At 52.0% G+C, this 20,626-nt stretch overlaps 2 protein-coding genes across 20 annotated transcripts in view; one reads left to right on the top strand and one right to left on the bottom strand.

Annotated features, from left to right (window-relative positions):
- The window catches only part of rapgef1b (Rap guanine nucleotide exchange factor (GEF) 1b), a 78,882-nt gene that overhangs the window by 30,715 nt on the left and 27,541 nt on the right, over positions 1-20,626 (bottom strand). The window lies entirely within an intron of this gene.
- ntng2b (netrin g2b) overlaps positions 15,748-20,626 on the top strand; it is a 30,984-nt gene continuing 26,105 nt past the window's right edge. For 7 of the 8 annotated variants that reach the window (XM_088392797.1, XM_088392795.1, XM_088392796.1 and 4 more), the window contains exons 1-2: positions 15,748-16,099; positions 17,616-18,129. In XM_088392797.1, coding sequence (XP_088248923.1) covers positions 17,842-18,129 — 288 coding nt within the window. In that variant the 5' untranslated portion in view covers positions 15,748-16,099; positions 17,616-17,841. The remainder of the gene's footprint in view (positions 16,100-17,615; positions 18,130-20,626) is intronic. The other variant, XM_088392802.1, reaches the window with a different exon arrangement.

Here is a 20,626-nt window from a genome sequence, read left to right as displayed (position 1 = left end):
ACTCTTGTGATACAACTTTCTTGAGTGTTTCATCACCCTTCGCTAAGGAATGGGAGGGAGGGGGGGGGGCTTCTTGTGGGACCGCAAGGGCTCCCTCTCATCTTAAGGTTGAGGGGGTGGAACTGATGAATACGCGTTACAAGTGGCGGGCATCCGGGATGATGGCGGCCAAATAAATGTGACTTCATGCTACGCTGACCTTGTTTGCCTTTTTCTTCACCCCGCTGGAGCAAAAGCGCGCTAGTCCTTTGTTGCGAGCCCAGACGACAACAGCGGTCCCACGTAACACAAACAATTTTAGCGACCGATGACACAAAACGGAGATTTTGGAGATTGTAGTGCGGCGCGAGCGTGCAAGATCAGCGCAGTCGGCATTTTGCGTGTGGGTTTCACGTGCCGGGCCCGGCTTATGAAATATGAACGACTTGCGGTGCATCTTCTTGACATCGGCCGTGCGCACGCGCACACCGCAATGTCGTCAAAGCGTCAGAGGCCGCGTCGCAACACGTGGCCAACTCACTTCAAGTGCTCGCTAGTTAGCAATGAAGCTAACGACAAGTGGGTCAACAAAGCATCTCGCCTCTCTGACATTGTAGAGGAGGAAGAGAGGAAAGGAGCACATCCATATTGAACTTGGCCTCCAAGCCGCCATCTCTTTCTTGGCCTTAATTGCGCCTCCATCAAACGCCGGCCGGCGCTCATTCGCCACCCGGGAGCCGCGCCGACACCTCGGAGGTGTCGCGGTGACAAGATTGCGGCGGCTACGCGCTAAACGACAGTGAGCTCACATGCGGCGGCAGCGGCGATCAATAGCGCATCGATAGCGGCCCGCCGGGTAATCGCAAAGCGCGGTGATTAACGGCGGCCGATCGATGGCCGTTAACCCTCGCGCGTACGCATTAGCCGGCCCGTCGGCGTCAAGCGGGGGCTGACGGATGCCGCGCCAGACGTCACGCGGCCAGATGCCCCGTCGTCAACTTCCATTTGCTAGCTGGGCCTACGGTGGGGATTTAGCAGACTGACTCACAATCATCTCTACCACTGGATACAAAAGCAAAAGTTCAGACAATTCTGAAGGGAATTGGATTAGATTCAACAACAAAAAAAAACATTCATGAGCGTTAACTGAACTGCGACGCTAACACTTGCACTGACTGCTTTGAACCAGAAGAGGGCGATGGCAGCAGGGAGGGGCGCCCAAATGAGGTCAGAGGAAGAGGATGCGCCTCTCTGCCTCACACCTGGCGATCCTGCTCGCGTTTGCTCCCTTCCTCATCCTTGTCTTTAATGCACGACTCAGCACACCTGGCCTCCCCCTCCCTCCCTCCCTCCCTCCCTCCCCCCCTCCCTCTCTCTCTCACCTTGATAGGCGGCCATGTTCCACGGAGTGTGGATCGATACGGCCGCCGCAAGGTCGCACTGGAATTGGATTAATAATAAAGTAAAGCAAGCGCAGCGTCTCCTGATCAGACCTGCATCAAAGGAATATGGAAATGCGGCGGATGCTCGTTTATTTCACATCCACCCAACGCCGCAATATGGAGCAACCGCACACAAAAATCATCGGAGGTCGTTTTTTATCTCGTAATGTGTTCATTGCGAAGCCCACCCCCACAAAACGTGTCGTGCGCTTTGCAAACATGAATGCGAACAATGCGCACCCACCCGGCCCATATGGCAAGAGAGCTTTTATTAGCCGAGTCGACGGCGTGAAAGGGGGCAGCGGGGGCCGTCGGAGCGCGGCCGCCGGGACCAAACTGCTCACGGCCAAGCTTGAAGCAAAGAGCAGAGAAAGAACGTGACCCGCAGAGACCCAGGTGATGCCAGCGTTAATTACCGTCTGCTAATTACGAGGGAGACGCATCATTAAGCGGAGCGAGCCACCGGAGGGCTGGGAGGCCTCCCCGCGTAGCCCTCCCCCCACACTATCCTTCCCGACCCCGATCTTCTGTCCCAATTATCACGAGCCGGTTCGCTGCTCCTCCTCGCCATTGTGCACGCTAGCCACAAACAAGTGAGGGCTGCATGGGGGGAGGGGGCGGGGCTAACGAGGGTGGACTTGGGCTCGGGCAACCTTTCGATTTTAGGGTTAGCAGGCATCTTCATTCATTAGTTCAGGCTAAATATGAATTTCAACCAGAACACATTCCAGATATTGAGTCACGGATGTTCTTTTTTTTGAAGAAGCGAATCACACACGATTGTGATGTCTCGCTTAGCGGAAAGACGGTCCGAAAGCAGGCAGGCCGGGCGCGTTGCGCGCTTCAACTTGTTATCTTTGTCAGCTGGAGAGACATTCCGACTTTGGGGCGGGGAAGCGCTCGGAAAACAAGCCGCCGACTGTTTGAGGACGAAGACGCGGGAAGTGACAGGTTGGGCTGCTAAGCAAATCTCCCGCCCCCTCGCCTGTCCTTTGCCGCTTATCGTGTTCCCGCCCAGAACCCCCCTGAGGTTTGAGGTAGGACCACGTCCGTCGCTCCACAACTGGGGGGCGGGGCCAAAAGGCCAGCTCTGGCCCTTAGCTTTTTTTTCTTTTTCATTTCCCCGTATTTGATTAGAGAGCCATCATAATTCATTTGGAATGGATGCAGAAATCCTTTGTCAGGTACAAGTCATCAAGCACTTTTGCCTTTGTTTACAAGCTATTTATGTGACTGATTTGGGTGAACGATGGCAGACGAGTCATTACCGGCCTCGTTCTTCAACCCCCGCCTGCCCGCTCGCCTCGCCGGCATTTGCAGAAATTGCCACATCGCGCCATTCTTTGCGGCCAAATTGGGGGCGTGTGCTGACGGATGCTAAGCTAATGATCAAAGTGTGCAAAATGCACGGCGGTGCACAAATGGAGGACGACTGGATGGGCGCTTAATATTGCAAGAGCCGTTCCTCAAAAGAGCGGCACAGACTTCTTCAGGCTCGCACAATGGAGCTGCCCCAATGTAGAAAATTCAGAGAACTAGCGCGCCTTTCCAGGCGCAGTATTCAAGTTATTTCTGTGCTTTTTGTTGTCAACAAATCCATTTAGCAGAATCACTTTCATCTCTGTTGGCGGGCCACCTAAAAAGAGATCTTGGGCCAAATGTGGCCCCCGGGCTGCAGTTTTGACACCCACCGGCCACGCGCAGCAAACACTTGGTGTGCACTTTCGGTCCCAAATGCAAATGAGGCATCGGCGCCATGACAAATCCCTTGATTGGAAGGATTTCATTTACTTTGTGTCACAGTCGATCCGCAACTTTTCCCCTCGCCTGGCGTGCCGGCGTCCTTGCTCACGGGAGGAGTCAGCGCTTTCTCTCCCCCCCCCCCCAAGCGATCGTTGAGCCGATGGCCTGTCAGCGCGCCTTAAGGACGCCGCCGGGAGAGTGCGGCCTCACCTTTGCCACGCCTGACATTTTAATTTGTCACCGGCCGGGCCGTCCCGCTTCCGTCGATAGCGCGTCAATGCATCAAAAGGCACGCGAGGGGATTTCGGACTTGCGTACTATCGATGCGTGCTTCCGATGAAGCGCCGGACGGATACGAGAGAATGAGGACGAAGAGGAAGATTCATATCGGAGGAGATTATGAATTTATAAATCTGTATATGCAGCAACTGCGGTGATGGAAAGAGGTGAGCGTAATATTGTAGTGAAGCAGCATGTTCATGTTCAAATGACATTTGAACTCATTTACAGTTCATATCAGGCACTGAATGAGTTAATTCATTCCAACGGCCAAAGTCGACTTTATAAGTAGAGTTACGATCTTGCTCGGGGATGGAATAAAAGTGGTCAAAGTCAAAGCGGCGGCGGCGGCGTAATTGTTTTCCATCTCATTCCTCCAACTTTTCCCTCATTAAGTCATCGCGGCTCAAGAGACAAGTCTCTCCTGGCAGTGTCAATATCGCTTTGGCGCACTTTGGCCCCGCAAAGACCTCGCCGACGTCCCGCTGCCCGCGTCAGCACAAACGCCGGCCGCCGTGTCAGGCTCCAAAAGCCCTCCATCAATACCCCCCCTCGCCACCCTCCGTGAGATCCCAGGGGCGGCGGGTCAATCCTAATTGTATGCTAATCAGGGCAAAGCTCACTAACTGCTGACAATGGACAGGTGACACACAGCTATCGTGGCCAATGCAAAAGAGGGAGGGGGGGCCGGGGGGCGTCCGCCCCCGGTGAGCAATGCGGCGGTGGCGGCGGCGGCGGCGGCAATAAGGTGGATCCGGACCATGCCGGCTGCTGTCGCCTTGAATATGCATGAGGCCGTGAGTTTGCTGAGAGATGCTCCCGGCGTGAGCAAGCACATTTGAAGTTAGTTGACCCGGCCGGCTCAAGTTTTTAGGGAGAGACGTGGCGTGATCGAAGTGTGATCGAATGACGCGGCGCACTCCAAGCCTTGCTTGGCGTGCATTCTTCTCACAACACGATCAATCTGTTCTCGGCGCAACGTGGCGCTTTCCCAACGGTTGCCATGTGAAGAAAAAAAACATGACAGGTTCCTCGTCGATGGCGTGCGGAACATTTACATATCAAAGTGAGCAAAGACGCTTCCTTTGTCGGCTTACGCGGACATATGTGACTTTATTTTTATTTTTTGCTTCACGTTCATCTTCCCGGGACGATAATTAGCATCCGTCGTCCTTTCAACGCGGCCGCACCCGACTGCCGGTTTGCGCTTCCTCTCATCTCTGCTCATTATTGGCCGAGGCTCCCATATGTCCCGTTTGAATGTTCGCAACTAATCCTACGATGGTTCACGAAAAAGAAAAAAAAAAACAGGCTGTTGAGTAGTGTGCGATGAGCGATGACAGTCAGCGCTAATCCTGCTGACGGGCGCCGTGCATTTCCTGTGGTCGTTTCGCCGCCTTGTTGGTTGCACTTAAGGCTAAGCGCTGGCGGAAAACGCCGCCTCAGCATTCCTGGTAACTGCGGAAAACGAGCTCCAGGAGCTCACGGGGGTGTTTGCGAGGAAACAAAAAAATATATAGATTGACCAATCTAAAGAGTTGAAAATTGCTTGCCGACGCGACGGCGTTTTGCTTCTTCTTTGGCTTTTTATACCTTAGATTTGACCTTGGAAGAGACATTTCCGGATCATTTGCATTCCCGGAGACGATGATGCTGAAGGTTTTTTTTTTTTGAGGCTACGGATGCTTTTGCTAACCACAATGTTCCCGCCATCAAGACATCATCAGCCTGCCTGCCTCCCTCCCGTCTTGACCCGGCGTACACTTTCATCTCGTCCCCGAGGCCTCACGATATGGAGGTCGGTGTAATCCCACCGTATGTAATCCCCCTTTTAATCGCCTCAAGCTTCACAATTTACACCAAAAAAAAGGCGGGGTAAAAAAAAAAAAGGAAAAAGAAAAATAGGTGATGAGGTAAGGCAGGAGGTCCAACGCTTCTGTTAGCCTGTCTATAGCGTTTGCCATTCTATGTTAGCATGACACTAACAAACTCTCATTGGGTGAAATTGCACTTCAACGTTTTGCTGTTTAAATAAACAATGTTTCATTTTTTTGTCCGTTTTTCAATGATGGACTTCACGTCAAGCCTGGGGGGGATCAACTCGTCACTTCTACAGGTATTCCGGAGGTTAGCCAGAGAAGGTCGAGGGAACATGTAATTGGGTGCCGTTAAGTAGCAGCGGATTCGCGGCTGACAAGGACGCTACGGCGCCACTTTGCAGCTTTTCTTCCGCGAAAATGGCCCGCTGGTGACTTCCCACCCGAGCGGTCAGGAGGGAGGTGACCTTGCGGCTGTCTCGGGAGTCGGAAATGGAAGCGGACGTCTTTGCACTTGGTCACCACTGTCCAAATGGGGAGATCAGAAAGCAAGCAAGCAAGCAAGCAAGCAAGCACACGTGCCACATTAGATTCCCTCTTTTCTCCTTCTTGCTCTTGAACACAGCAAGAAAAACAATTTGAAGGTCGCCCGTTCCTGCACCGCAAGCCCGACGGGCCGAGGATGACAAAACATTCAACTTCCGCTTCTCTTCTTTCACCTGCTTATGAGAATCCGATAGCACCCGAGCGCCGCAGGCCAACCCGCCCGTGTGTGTGCGTATATGTGTGTGTGTGTGTGTGTGTGAGGGACATGAAGCTAAAGTGATGGAGATCGGGTGTCGGTAAGATGGGTCAGGGATGCTGCTCGTGCAAACACACTTTTATGCCGCTGGCCAAAACGCGAGCTGAAATTGAAAGCTAAATTGCAATATTTGCTCCATTTTACAAACACACAACGTTTTACAAATTTGACGTCACCGTTTTTCTGAATCGGCCAATCATCTCGTTTTTTTGGGGGGGTTTCTCCCACTGCAAGGTGATGGCGGGGCTGTTCAACTTGCCGCCGCTGGATTTCAAGTTGCTCCAAGGATGAGGAGAAAGCAGCTGCTTTGGTGCAGCAGGAAGAGGAAGAAGCCCCTCATGTGAGGAGGAGGAGGAACGTGCATAATTCATGTTCAGCTCCTTTTAGAAACAGCGGCTGGCTTCGTCAGGACGCCGTGCTTCACTCTCGCACTGCAGCGCCTCGGCTGTGTCAATTCTTTTTTTTATTTTCCCTCTCTTAGTTGAGGCGTTTTCTCTGGGCTTTCGCAGCGCTGTGTGCAAAGTGCGTGCGTGCGTGCGTGCGTTGGTTCACCTTGCTCTGCTCTTCACCCTCACTCCCCCTGACTGCACTCTACAAGGCCATTAGAGCTCCCCGAGGTCCGCCGAGCCTGCTCGACTCTGTGTCGGCTTTCATGTGTCAGGAAAGGGGGGCTCCCTTCTCCTCTCAGTGCGTGCGTGTGTATGTGTGTTTGTGCACTTTCACGCTTGTGCTTTTATTATCACAGCACGGACACAATGGCGTTTTTTTTTTTTTCCTCTCTCGTATGTGTCAGATCATCGAGTGACAGCTGGGTGGAACATACAAGCCCAGTTGTGAAACTAAGAGACGTCTTTGTTCCTTTTTCATGCTTTGGTACAGGCAAGTACAACTTCAGAGTTGAGAGGGAGCATTCGATGCAGTCCCATGTTCTGCCACAAAATGCTGAGGACGGCAGTGAGATTTTCTGGAGGATGCCCAGCGTCATGTGCGTTTTTGGTTTCTTAATACGCGAGTGAAAACGCGCAAAGACTGAGCACAATTTGGGATTTCGTATTGAATGATGCTTCGCCCTCTCAGGTTTCGGAGCGCCGTTTTTCGTCACCGTTGCATTTTACGGAGGAATAAAACTACAACTACTGTGGGCAGTTAGCGGCGAGTAGCACCTTTGATGTTATTCAACAAAGTGACTTTGGCCGATGCCTCTCCCATATTCGTCGGGATTATTAGGTCGGGTCCAAACGCGTTCGTTATGCGGCTGTCTTGGAGTCCCGACGGATTATGGGATATTTAGCGCGCTCGCCCTCCGTGACCTTTTCCACGTTCCCACCTGCTTGGGCGCGGCGCGGGTCATGGGATGACACGGCGGCGCAAATCCACTTAAGTCCAGCACAGAACAAGCTGTTTTTATGTTTTTGATTCCCTCTAATTACGCCACGGTTAAACATTCTGCGCATGGCGCCGTTGAGCCGCGGCGCCCTCGGACGAGGCTCGTCAATTAGCGGGCGGGCCGAAAGAGCGGCATGTTAATTTGAGCTGAAACATTTGGACTGCGCCGCTAATTAGGCGTGAGCCGCGGCCCAGGGTGCGCCGCTGCCCGCCGCTCCCCCGGTGTCGCTTGGCCGGCCCTAGCCGCCGTAGCCGGGAATTATTTTTAATTAACTGCTATCGCCTTCTGGAGCTTAATTAAGCCGCTCGGAACGGAGCTGATACGTTGCCGTCGATCGGACGCGCCGAACTCGCCATTGTACGACGGCTGCAGAAAAAGGAATATATTTGTTAAAACGTCCACGCGTAAGTAAACGCAGACATCTTCCTTTCAAATGAAAACGGACAGCCCAAAATCCAAAGCGGGTCAGCAAGCAGGCAAAAAAACTTATCTTATCTATGTCTTATCTCAGCGGCCTCTCAACTCCACGCGAACGCCAGTCATCAAGGTCATTTGATGGTGGTGCGAGCGCAACGGAAATGCACCGGCCGGCGGGATTGATTCCCCCCGCGCGTCCTAATGATCATACCGTGGCAGATATACAGCAAAGTCAGGACCCTTAATGAGGTGGCGGCGGGCGGGCTCGCGGGGAGGAAAACGAGAGTACAGTACGGTAAGCAACGGGCGGACACAGCCCAGCAACCAAAGACAAACTTTACGAGAGAATCTCGCCATTGTCAATTTGCCGGCCGGCAAGCTAGCCTAATATCGCCATTCCGATTGGATCATCGATGCTGCCAATTAAATGTGAACGGCGAGCTGAAGGAAGAGGAATGTCAAGACCCCTTGTTGTTTTATTTCTGGATATACTTTAGTGATTGACTTTCCATCAAGACTTTTCTAACTTTTAATCAAATAAATGCGATACGAGCATTACATCGGAACGGTGCACTCGGAGCGGCAGTGTAAACGCAGCAACGGCGTGATGTACGACGCGCGTCGTGTCCAGAGAACCGCTCCGGTCTAATACGGCAACAAGAAACAATCACGTGCCATTTGCCCGCTCGGCCATAAATCAGACTTTCATCAGACATTTGGACGTGAGCGAGTGAGTCCGTGGCCAGAAACTCATTTGGGATTTAAACGCCGCCGTCTTTGTGTCGCCGGGGTGATTGAGCAAGTTGACGCGAGCGTGTGACAGCAAAGCGGCGAGCGGCCGCCTGCAGCCAACGGTCGCCTAATTCTCCCGCACCTTCCACCCCGTGACTTTATTAAAAGCCGGACTGCGAAGCGTTGACAAATGAGCTCCAGTCAATGCGGGCTGAGTAACGGCGGCCCGCTCGCGTTTGCCGCGGCAACGAGAACACGAAAGCCAAGCCGCGACTTTCCATCTTTTTTCACAGCGTCCCCCCCGCTGTATTTGTGCCGCCGCTGTTTTTATTCTACTCACAAATGTTTCAGAACACTTTTAACTATTGTCGTTGAGTCTGGAATGTATCCCGACAATAAATGGAGTTTTCACCGCTGCCACAAGCTCAGCTGACTTCACTTGGTAGCCCCACAGAATTTTACCAGGCCTCACATTAGCATAACAAGATTGCTAGGCAAGAAAGCAGCACAGCTAAATAGTTCTCCTTATTAGCTGAGCCGGCTTCATTCGCTAGCTACTAAGGCTCACAGTCGTAGCTTGCTAGCGCTTATGTTTTTGAATGGTTTCTCTTTCTTACAAAAGTTTTGTGGACGGGTGTGGAAGATATCCCACGGGGTAAACGGGGGTTGACTGCAAAGGCAAAACATGATCAGTGGACACCCGCAGGGGTGCGCATTTGGGAACCCCCGGTGTCGTGCGCCCCCCGCCGAATTCAAAGGCAAACTTGTGGCGCGGCTACAAGTCGCACTGATGAAAGCCTCGGCGGAAGGGTCCACATCGGCGGGAAAACAACGCGGCGTGGGCGGCCGTTTAAGAGAAGGCGAGCCAACGACGAGTCGATGGGCATCAAAAGACGCCCCCCCCCCACCCACTAGGATTCAAGCCAAATTTTGCATCCGCGCTGCTGTGTTCTTTGACACGTCCCACGTCAGCCCGTCTACCGTTAGCTCCTGGAGAAGTTGATTTCTCCATGACACGCTTTTTCAGTACACCTCTTTCAAGGCGATGTCACAAAATTGGGCTAAGGGGTCCCAAGGAGAATCCAGCTGTCTCAAAGAACGACGAGCTTCGGCACAGCAGGAAACAAGTCCTGAATTTCATAACAATGTCCTTGTCAGACATTTATGCAAGGACGTTAAATGTAGAAGAAAAACATGTCAATATTAACATTAGAAGGAGATGAAAACAGAAGTTGCGAGCGATGCAACGCACAAGTCAAACTCGACACATTTTAACGAGACAACTCATCATGTGAAAACGAGAACATGTGAAACTAGCACATCGTAACGGTACGCGGGACTTTTTAAACCTAATAGCAGCAAAAATGTTCTGTAAATTCTAACTAGCTTTATCACCAGGCTCGTCTCATCATGTTTTGTTATGGGAAAAAAAAAATAGAAGAAAGAGCCCAGCAGGGCCGCACGATGGTCACGAGCTTGTTGCGGCTCACGCCTGGATGTGTTCTCATTGATTTCTTTGAGGCTCACACACCAGTTGGCGTGTGAGCCGGCTGCTTATTAGCGGCTCGCTCGGTGCCGGGCTTTGTCGCTACGTCGCTTCGCGGGGTCATTAGCCGAGGAGCAGAAAAGAGGCGCGCCGTGCCCGCCAAAAAAAAAAAAAGAAAAGAAAAAAAAGACCGTCAACACACGTGGGTCAGCCGCAACTTTTTTTCCTTGAAGGCTACAAACGCGCTGCGCAAATGCGGCTTTTGATCAGAAAAACGCAACGAAGCGGGAGAAGATATTTGGCGACCAGAAAGCAGGCTAATGATGTCGCGCCCGCACAATCGAGCGAGGCTAATATGGCCGCCGCATTTTCACCTCGTCTTCCTGCCGCTCATTAGTCAGGAACGCCGGCCGGTCGGCCGGCCGCTCCCACGCAACCTTTTTTCTCCCATCCGGCGGAAAGGAAAAGAGCGCCGGCGGCAAAGTGACCTTCCTGGTACGGGGGCGGGCCTGGGGAATTTTCTGGCAGCCACTGATCCCCGGCAAAACTCGCCTCTGATGTCGTTAGCGTTGATTGACGAGTGCGCGCGGGGGGGTGAATTTTAAGCGGCTCTTTTGGAGCGTCATGTGACTGCTGATCGTACAGCGAGCGATCAACGGATGAGAAGCCTTCCCCTGATGCCCGACGAACAAAAAGGAAGGCATCAGAAAGTTTCCACCACATTTCCACCCATGTTGGGGCAAGCGTGTCGGTGTGCTTGATACATAAAAGCAAAAGGTGTAAAAAAATAAATAAATAAATACAAAATAAAAATAAGGGGCATGATCACAAGCTGTGAATAGAAAGCACGATACATTTGGTATCCCCCGCAAACAACTCCCGTCGTTTCCTCCTTGGAAGAAGACACGCTTTGCCGGATATCTGCGAGATTGTCTCAGCTTGATTTGTTTTGACACAAACACACATGCCAGGCTGCAAAGATTGAAGAAGCCTCGCCATCAAACACTTGCCAAAAGGAAGAGGAGAAGAAAAGTCACTACCTAGCGTCTGACGCTTGCCGAAAACCATGACGGACCAAAAAGACTTCATGTTGCTAGCTTTGGCTAGCTCGCCCAATCACCGCTAGCCTTTAGGGAGAATGACAAGGGAGACACCAAAAAAAGTTCCAGCAAAGATTTACTCATCGCTGATTGTGTTTTGGCAGAATACGACGGGGCTCATTTCTATCTTCTCATGATGCCGCTTCTCAGCACGTTCCTGTGACTGCATTCGTGTGCGAGGTCACCGCTTGCCCACACGCAGTCACTCACACGGGGCACCGCAAATGCCTGCAGGGAAATCGGCAGCTAATGCGACAATGATCTAGTGACTCTGGAGGGAAGCACCGTGCGTGCGTGTGTGTGTGCGCGCAGCCAACGATATCAGGGCGATAAATGAAGTACAAATTACTTAACGCTAACGGCGAGTCACAAGCTGCTACAGTCACCGTCGTTTCGGGCCGCTCTCTCTCTATCTCTCTCCCTTCCGATCCTTCTCTCACGGCTTTTACGGCGGCCGCTGAGTGGTGCGCTAATGCCTCGGATAGCATCGAACCGCAACGCTGACTCGACGCGCTGGTCGCCGGCCGGCCGGCCGGCCTCGGGTCAATTAACGTCTTCAAAAGGAGAAGCTAAGCACAAAGATGGAGAAGATAAACGCGAGCATGTCGACAGCGAGTGGTTAGCGTCTCTGTACACTTGCTAATAAAAATGAGTTCTCTTGAAGATTTACATTGATTCGACCGGCAGGTGTGCTAACAACAATTCATTAGCATCACTTATTAGCTTTGATGAGTTGATCTCTCCGGCCAAAGTGCGGTGGGCGACAGATGGTCGGAAGAGCAAACAAATGTAAAGAGCGAGCGAGTGTGTGACTTCCGTGGCAGCTCTTTCTGTTTACTGCCGCGATGACAAACGGACGACAAAAGCACGGCCATCTTGTGTCAGTCAGTGTAACTTTGCTCACACGCAGGCGTCCGCTAAGAGCTGCTTCAGCTTAATGGTGGCGATACGCAAGGGTGAGTGTGCAAGATTTCAATCTTCCGGCCCGCTAGTTGCACGTCTTGCCTTTTAGCCGTGCGGCGCTCCCAACAAACGTATCGATCGTGTTTACATTAACGGCTACACAGGCGGCGGGTGCAGCGGAGGAGAGGCCGAGCCATGCCTGCCTGCGCCGCAGTCTGGAGCCGCGCATCATCATTATCATCTCGCGGCTCAGGGGCTAAGCTCCGGACGCGCCTCCATCGCCCACCCGCCCACGCTGCCTCCCTGACTCTGAAAGCTGTGGGAAAGTTCCTTGAAAGGAGGTCAAGGTGCTGCTGACACGCTGCGCTGCGATGGGGCGTTTGCAAGCTACCAACATGTTTACGTTTACAGCGGCGCTAAAGCTAGCCTGCTATTTTGGCGAGATGTTCTCTGTGACTTTTAAAATCAGAAGCCATTGGGAACACCAAAAACTCAGCACGTAACCAAATACACTTTGAAAATGAAAAATTGGTCCGAGAAATATCTAGCAGAGTAAAAAACGTTGAGCAAACATTTACGCACAGCAGGTTTCCAACAGACATTTTCATACGTGTAGGCCTCATGCAAAAGCACTGCTGTGTATAATCAGCAGATGTTCATGAAAAGAAAACCAAAATGCGCCGGCTGCTTCAAACACACAGCAGTTGTGCCGTGCGCTGGTCAGCGGCTTGTTAGCGCTCGATGGGATGCGTCGCGCGATTGAAACGCGACGGAAACTCAACTTGTTAACTGCTGCCAGGCCAATTAGCATCTCGGAGGTTTGTATTTAGCCGCATGTGGCCAGTAAATGACTAAAACGTCCGCATCGGCCACACGACACAGAACTGGACAGTAATGAGTCGATAAGGAAAAGTTTCCGAGTCAAAGGTGCAAAAACGCACGGCTCCGTTGCTGCGGCCCGTCCGGAACTTGAATTGATTTGCTCGGGGTCCGCTTTCAAATGGAACTACTGGCTGGTGTAAATGTGTTTGTAAAGCGAGAGCACGGCTTAAAAATAGCCCATAATGCCATTACACGCCGTCGTATCCATTTCTCTCCCATATATCCATCCCAGCTCCACCCGTGACCCCGATCCATGAGATTCCGAAGACGGAAGCCTAATTACACGCAATCCTCGGCTCGGTCACGTTTACCCCTCGCCCCTGCGGAAGGACGGCAATAAACACGACACCGCAAAAAAAAAAAAAAAAAAAAAATTGTAAGGCCACTCCACAATGAAAAAAAAAAAATCAGCTTGTACGGACTAAAGAGTCACTTCCTGTCCCCAGTGATGACATCACCTGACCTTTCCCGCACACAAGCGGACGGGCGTTTTACGCAGCTCGGACGAGTGAGTAACGGCAGGGTCGCAACCTTTCGGGGCGGGGTGAGCAGATCAATGCGACCAAACGCTGCTATCGATCCAGCTGGATTTATCCCGCCCCTGCGACGGCTCCCCCCCTCCCCATCCCATGCCCTCAAAGTCAACACAAAGCCCCGGCAGTCGACGAGAGGAACTGTAACCCGCTTGACCCGAGAGCAGCGGAATAAATCTCACCTTCTCTCTCAGCGGCTCGGTTAATGAAGGACATAATGGCCGAAGCGCTGGTAGCGTGGCGGCTGCCGGGCCGGTAAATCTCCCGTACATCTCGGGGGGGTGGGGAGCCTGCGCGTGAGCAACACTTTGCAGCTGAGCGGCAGCCGATAAATCTGACACCGGCGTCACCGTCAATAAAGTCGCACTTTGCACCCATTCACTGGACCGATTTTGCCAGTCCCCTTTTAAGTGATTTAAAGTCCGGCGACTAAATAACGCATTGTGTGTTACGCGAGGTGTCCCTATTTTTGTGCAGTCGAATTGTAGAAAGGGGTGTTTGCGCCGTTGTGCGAGTGAACATTTGATTTCTGGACAATCGTTTATCAATTAGTAAAAAAATAATACGTAATATAATGATAATAAGAATAACAAACAAAAGACAGCAACACGTACAAAAGCAGAAATATTTGACCAATTAAGAATTCATTTTCAGTTCATTTCAAATATAATAATCATGTCAAATATTCAAATGACACTGAGAAAAGCTGTGAAGCTGCCACGCCTGATGTCTGCAATGAACACACTCGACTTCTGTGTGCGCATGTACAGTGTGTGTGTGCGTCAGGTCTCCTTTGTGGAGCAGTTGGCCGGTGACGGTGCCTCCACGCGGGTGTCATCGCACGATCGGTGATCGATGCAAACCTTGTGGAGGTGCCTTTCAAACGTGCGCACACACACACACACACACGCTACTTCCAAAGGGTACAGTAACATCCTCGTTTCGGCGTCATAAATTAGCAACAAAAATTGTTGTTTGTTATGGGGGAAAAAGGATTTCGTTCTTCGCAGAGGATAAAGAATACTAACTTTGTAGCATTTTTGTTTCTAAAATATCAGCAAAAAATTCTATCGTGGAAACGCAAGAATGAAACTTGAGGGAGGAAAAAAAAAAAAAAAAAAATACAAGAGGCAAGCGTCAATGCCAACCGCCTCGACGGCTCTGCCTTGTGTGTTTTAGGGTCACTAGGGGGTTATTTTTGGCCTTCCCTGGTCGGCGATGCACCTGATGCAGGTGGAGAGAGCACGGCTTCCAAGGTGAAACTCCTAACTAGGAGTTGCTAGGAAACCACGACACGCGTGTGGCGTGCGTGTGTGTGGTTGTTTCCTGTTTGAAGCACACGCTACGACAGGTGGCGCGTGGTCTGATTCATTTCTGGCCAATATGGGGAACAAAAGGCCTGAAGCATTTAAACATACGGGGACAGAGATTACATGAGGTCCACCCGCACTGCACTGACTGGTCACCCGCCAAGAGTCGGCCAGCCGCAAACAAACTATCGAGCCTTGGCTGTGACTTGTCATGACGTGAACACAAAGGTGCAACGAACCACATCACCGCAGGTGGAAAGACTTTAAAATCCAAAGACGTGCAACCATTTTTGTATGACGTTATTTTTGCATGAAATGCAAAAAAAAAGTGTCAACAATTTTGGTTTTGGTTCACCAAAAAAATCTTCCCAAAGTTTTGCGTGATTTTACTCATTTATCTGGGTGACTGTGAGGTGGGAATAATTTCATGGCTCATCGTGGGCTCACCTCTGCAACTTTGAACCGCAACGTTATTACACCGCTCGCCACCCGAAAGCTAATGTATTCATATCATTTTCCCAAGTGTAAAAAGATGTGTTAGATAAGGTCATTATGTGAGGGGGGGGGGGGGGGGAGTGGAGGTGGTGAGGGCGGGGGAGAAAAAAGACATCTGTGAAGAGGAGGACGAGGAAGAGGAGGTGTGTGTGCGTGTGCGTGCGTGCGTGCGTGCGTGCGTGCGTGCATGCGTGCGGCAGAAACGAGTGCAGGTTTTGCATCGTTGCAGCTCGGGACCACTCGGGATGGGGACGGGGCGGGGTGCACCGGGGCGGGCTGGGGGTGGACGTCAGGACCGGATAGTGATTGAAAGTGATGGGCAGAAGGATTTAGCCTGGGCATTAGAGAGAGGGGCGGAGAGAGAGAGAGAGAGAGAGAGAGAGAGAGAGAGAGAGAGAGGGACTGGGGCAGGGAGAGAAAGCAAGGGAGGGAGGGAGGCAACGAACAAACGAGCGAGCGCCCTTCAGCATCCCGCGTGAAGCTCGTAAAGTGAGCAAGAGGAGGAGAAAGAAGAGGAGCGGTGAGGAGCGAGAGAGAGAGAGATAGGGAGGGGGAGAGGGAGGGAGAGAGGAGGACGACAAGCAAGCCTTTCCCTCAAAGTCAACATTTTCTACTTTTGATACTCCTTTCTGGCGCCGCACCCTCGAGGACGTCCTCGCAAAGCTCATTTTTGCTTTTCACTTGGATTTTGCCTCTTCACGACGGCCAGGAGAGGCGAGAGCGGATGATCGGCGCCGGTCCCGCCAAGAGAGGGGAGGACGGCCAGCGTCCCGTGGATGCGCGCTACCACTAGTAAGTGCACCACAACGGAGCGAACGCTCGCTAGACTTTTTCATTCGGCTTGGCGGCCATTCGCACGGCCGAACGTGCGGCTTTTGGACTTGGGAGTGGGACAAAAGGGACGGGCTGCCTTGCCAACCCGATTGGATCGAATTAAGACACAACTCCACGTGCTGTGTTAAGTAGGGCAAGGGGGGTGCAGGCGCCCCGGACAGGCGGGCGGGCGGGCGGGGGTTCAGCTCAAATCAAGGCTGTCCAAAGTTTGGGGAGAAAAATGTCTTTCAACGCCACTTTGAAATTCTCACTTTTCATTCAAGGCCGGGTCCGACACATGAACGAGACAAATTTGAATGAAATCAATACGTTCTTGCTTTATGCCACAAATACATCATTTATCATTTCATGGAATCATTTGAATTTCCACCACTTAAATCGATCAACGACACAAAAGTCATATTTTCTTCAAGTTCTGAAGACGCACCATTAAAAGTATCAATTCACGACTATGCAGAGCCAGTGCCGGTTCTGACAGATTTTGGGGTGGCTCGGTCCCGTATTCGAATTAGAATAGGTCCACCCCTGCACCAAACAACAGTTCAGTCTCATCTCTACGTTTCACAATTATGCGGCAAGTTGAACATTTTCACCTGATGATGTGTTCACTCGTCGGAGCGTCACGCAGAAAGTGAAGGTAAAAATAGTTTTAATTTGGAAAATCAATTTTGACATGCTACTATTTTACATAGCAAAGCATTTCTAAGGCAAAGTCAACAGTTAAAAAAAAAAAAGCCCATCGCCCCATGCCATGAGATGCGGTCGTCACAAAAAGTCCCTGACACCCATTTTTTTTCTTTAAACTAAACGCGTTTGCCGTTTCATATTTTGAATTTTTGAATTTGGAATATTTCTCAGAACAACAGAGGATGGACGCCAATCGGCCCCCGGGCCTCATTTTGAACACCTCTGCACTAAATGGAATAAAACAATTATATTCCGGGTGCTTTTTTGAGGTTTTAATTGGAAATGATTCTTTTGATTGAAGAAATACTAATTCCAAATATCCCAAACTAAAAGTAGTGCCGTCGCAAAGAACATACCTCATGCCCAATTTTCTTCAACGGCTTTCTGACGTGACCTTTTCTTTCTTTTCGTTATATATATTTTTTCAATTTTGTTGGCTTGAAATAGTTTTCAGAACGACCTTGTTAGTTTTTATTCATCAATATTTTCAACCAAAACCTCCCAAAAGTATCATTTGGCGGCGTTTTTTTATTGGATGAAGTGGCTCCTCTGCCACGCCCACTAAGAAGGCCAAAATTCCCAGACAAGTTTTGGACCTTCCTTCAGCAAGACTGTCGTTGATTTGGCCACAATGTCCGATCTTCATTATCATTGCACTGGAAAGTCATCTTGAAAGACGACCAATCTCGGGTGTGCGCCAGCTCCCCCCCTAAGAGGATCACGTCAAGAGGATTTGCTTTGAAAGCAACAAACAAGCGTCTAAACTTGTCATCTTGCACCTTCGCAGGACAATCCAGAGGTCTGGATCCAGCCGGAGGAGAAGCGCCCCCGCCCGCGGCGGCCGTGAGGCGCGGATCTGCGTGAGCGGCACTATGCTCACAGCGCACGCCCGGTTCATTCCCCAAAAGCTGCTCCTGGAAGTCCGAGCCAGAAAGGAAACGCGTCCCGGATCCCTCACCAGTCGCTTCGTTGTCGGCCAGTGAACGTCAGCCGAGGATGCCCCAAGTCTCCCTATGATCGGCGCCCCATGCGCGTCGGCCCTCCGCCTCGCCCTGCCCGCCCGCCGCCCCGCCCTGCCCGCCATGCTTCTTCGGGTCGCGCTCCTGCTGCTGCACTGCTGGGCCTCCGCGCTGGGGGGCCAGTACGAACTGTGCAAGTCCCTGGTGAGCACGGATGACGGCTCCGTGTGGGAGCACTACGCGTGCCAGCCTCGCGCCGAGTCCATGAAGGACTACATGAGGATCAAGGTGGAACCGACCGGCATCACCTGCGGGAACCCGCCCGAGAAGTTCTGCACCCTGGTGAGTTTTTGCTGCCGCCCGCCGAGGGTTCGGTCGGGGCGGGCGGGGCGGGGCAGGGCAGGGGTGGGAGTCTTGCTCTCCCGAATGTGCCGGTGACATCATCCACTCGGCCACGCCCAGATTGAGATTTTCAACTAAAATGCAAAGATGCACGGCAAGGACAATGAAGGGCAAAGCTCGGTGGGAAAACTCGTTAAGATGTCAGCAATATTTAACGCGGCCCAGCCTGCGGGCCACAACCGTCCTCACGGTATTCATATATTCAGGCTTTATGGACGAGAATTAAGCAGCTAACTCGTCAGGAGAGAACCATCCGGTCATCGGTGAGCCCAAAACTCTGGCGTGTTAACAAACAAGCCGCCGTCTCCCGTCCCGCGGGCTTCCGCCATCATTGGCGTCCGACAGGATGCGGCGGACGCTTAACAGTTAACGATTTGTTTCATGTAGACCAGGCGGAAACAAGTCTCTGGAAAGGCTCTCAGATGACTCCTCCAAAAGGGAGGGGGGAGGGGATTAGGGGGGGTGGCGGCCGCAGCTGACGTATTGACGTCCGCCCCCTAATGGCTCGGGCCTGGAAAGTTCTCTGGCTCTGCTTCTGAGTGAGCTCTGATGAAATATTGATGGGCTCCTTAATGGGCTTCCTTGCAAGAAGGGTCGGCCCGGCGACGGCCCGTCCACGGTTGGGCGGGGTGGGGAGCAGCGGGGTCCGAGTCAGCGCTTTAACGCCACGTCGGCGTCTGAGGCCGAGTCGGTGAAGCCGAGCGCTGACAGTTTCCTTGGCAGCGCCGCCGCCGCTGCCGCCACCTCGCGTGGCCGTCATTCGCTGACTAATTTATGCCGACCATCTGAAGGCCTCTTTTGCCCAAGAAAAGAGAAAACTTTCACAGTATGTCTGCTCTTCTACTTTGGGGAAATAGCCATCACATGCGTGGACTTTTAACTTCCGACATTTGTTTCATGAAGAAAAACAAACACAAGTTGCTAAGTCTTGTGCTGCCAAATAAAAAATCAAAGTTTCAAATCAGTTACGTGAGGGCGGGGTTGAAGTAAGTTATTGAAAGATCCTCTTTTTTTGTTTTCTTTACTTCAAATATTTAGTTTGGTGCCGATCCATTCTCTGCATGTTACTTCTGATGTTGGCCCCTAAACGTTTTTTATCATTGAAATGCGACGGGCAGCATTGGTCAGATGATCGGTCGACGCGTTTGCACATTGGGATGGAGCCACGTTCGTCTTCTCCCTCGATCATTTATTTACAGGAAAGAAGCTTTCCCCCCCGCCTGAAGGATTTGGCAGCTGTACAGAAAAGTTGGACTTCTTATTTAATTGCCGCGCATTTGCATGCAATCCCACCAGTCGAGGGAAAAGTTGGGGCACAGGAAAAAGGGGGAGGGGGGAATCACCCCACGGGCAGAGCTGCTCGTCTTTAATAAGACTTCACACAAGCGACTGCGGCGAAAGATGCAAAATTGTGGCTTTTTTTGTTGTCCCCCCCCCTCCCTTCCCCCCCTCGCTTTCCCCATCACCCCGTGTCTGCGTGTTCCTAAAAACTGGAGAGGATTCGGGCCGTATTTGATGTGAGGCTGCGCCATCCCCGCCTGCTTGCTTTCGCTTTACTGTACTTCCTCCACAGGGAGGCTGCTTTTTTTTTTTTTTGATATCGCTCGTTATTTTTGTTCTTCCTTTTCGCCAGGAGTGCAAGAAACTCTGCCAAGCGCTAGCGCGCTCAGCGTCTTGGCTCGTTCGCAGTCGCTACCGCGCCGTACTGCGCAAGATGGCCGTCGACGGCGAGCACAAACGGAGACGCTCCGATTCCCGCACAAATGAAACGCTTTGCCTGAGATTTGGGCGTGGCTCAATCGGATCACCCCTCTCCCACCAAATAAGAACAAGGTTGGCTCGTTCGCTTAGCTTTGACTCCCTTTGCGCGTGGCCGCTCCAGAGCGCCTCGTTGTAGCGCCGCAATAACCCGCAGGGAATTCGGAAATCAATCGATAAATCGGAGTTGAGCAGACCTTTGCAAAGCAGAACCGTGGCATGGGCACAAACGAGCATTTTAAGCTCGCTCGTTATTTGGGCTTTGAAGGCCAAGCTTCCCAGTCTGCATTTCCCTCCAGCTCCGGCCCAGCGGTCGCCAACGGGCCGGCGCGGGAATATCAGCGCACGCGCCAGCGAGCACGTCAAAGAGACAAAAAACAACGCGCCTCCCTGCTCCACAACGCCCGTTTTAGAAGTCGGAAAGCAGCCAGCTCTAAAAATAGACTTGAGAAGGAGAATGGAGAGAAAAACAGGAACGGTGAGGAAGCAAAGAAAAGGACGATGACAGCTGCTGGAGTGGATGGGCGGACGGACGGGTGGGCGCCACCCCCAACCCTCCCGTCCAGCTGTGGGCCTTCAAGGCCACACGAAAGGGCAGGCCCCAGTACACTGCGCCTCCCCTGGACAGCGTCCTGATATGCCCCTGCCCTAACCCCACCCAAGACAGCAGTGGGCAGGG

Source organism: Syngnathus floridae, chromosome 12 (assembly GCF_059516105.1).
Source record: "Syngnathus floridae isolate MCC-2025c chromosome 12, RoL_Sflo_1.0, whole genome shotgun sequence".
NCBI classification, from domain to species: Eukaryota; Metazoa; Chordata; class Actinopteri; order Syngnathiformes; family Syngnathidae; genus Syngnathus; species Syngnathus floridae.
Note: the sequence above shows the minus strand (reverse complement) of the source record. Positions and strands in the feature narration are given on the sequence as shown.